Below are 1,004 nucleotides of genomic sequence, written 5' to 3' on the forward strand. Positions count from 1 at the left end.
ACATACACACAAACCAACGAAGTTGCCTCATACAACACGAAATATAGCACTAAACAATTTGACGATAATATTCAGGATAGCTACGATATCAACAACAACGAAACCTATGATATAAACAACAACTCTTCCAACTATAAAATTAACCGTGAGCCTACAGAACCGCAATATTCCAAACCAACTGAGTCTTATTACAACACTAGTACTTACAATAATCACACTGGGTACAACTCTAACCCAATGGGTCCCAAGTATACACAACAAAATCACCTTGGTCAGTTTTTCAGAACACAAACTCCACAGAGAAACGAGAATCACAACACAAATAAAGATAGGAATGTACATACGAGAAGTGAAGACCAAGGGAATACCTACAGGAGACATGCACAAGTTAGGAACACATCTAACACCACTCAGGAAGGACAAACTAACAGAGTTCCTTTGTATCTGAGACGATCACTTTATAACCGAGACACTCAGGGGAATTATGCTACACAGAGTAACCTGAACAGAATACTGAACGCTGATTTGTACAGAGCTGGGAATCATGCAACCCATGATTATGCATTTGTCAAACCGAAACCTAGGACCTTTGATGCTAAACCTAATCTAGGGGGTACTTTCAATGCCAATCCTCAGCCAGGGACTCTCTTTGCTAAGCCATTGAATATCTTGAATAACAAACCTACACCAAACGTATTAGATGATAAATCAAACCTAGGGAACGTATATGATAATGTAGGTTCTAGTGATAAGAATCGAGTTCCACTTTACTTGAGGAAATCACAGAACATGACCAATACAACAGGTATTAAAGAACAGGATCAGCGTGTAAGATCTGTTAAGACCCAACAGTCCAATGGTTTGAAGTTGACTTATAATCTGGCGGATTTGAATATCAATATTTCTCTTTTTGATTTCATGAAGGACATTCATTTTTCAACACAACTGTAGAGTTTGAAGGCCAGGATAAGTTGGGAGAAATTTTCTTCTTTTTTTATAGGATT

General features: G+C 37.8%; 1 protein-coding gene across 1 annotated transcript in view; it reads left to right on the forward strand.

The window, feature by feature from the left end:
* Positions 1-75: 75 nt before the first annotated feature.
* Positions 76-1,004, forward strand: part of LOC103522346 (probable serine/threonine-protein kinase clkA) — a gene marked incomplete at its 5' end in the record, with an annotated part of 20,467 nt that continues 19,538 nt past the window's right edge. The window contains one exon of the mRNA XM_017449012.2: positions 76-553. Within this exon, the coding sequence (XP_017304501.1) occupies positions 76-553 (478 nt within the window). The remainder of the gene's footprint in view (positions 554-1,004) is intronic.

Source organism: Diaphorina citri, unplaced genomic scaffold, assembly GCF_000475195.1.
Source record: "Diaphorina citri unplaced genomic scaffold, Diaci psyllid genome assembly version 1.1 scaffold8002, whole genome shotgun sequence".
NCBI lineage: Eukaryota > Metazoa > Arthropoda > Insecta > Hemiptera > Psyllidae > Diaphorina > Diaphorina citri.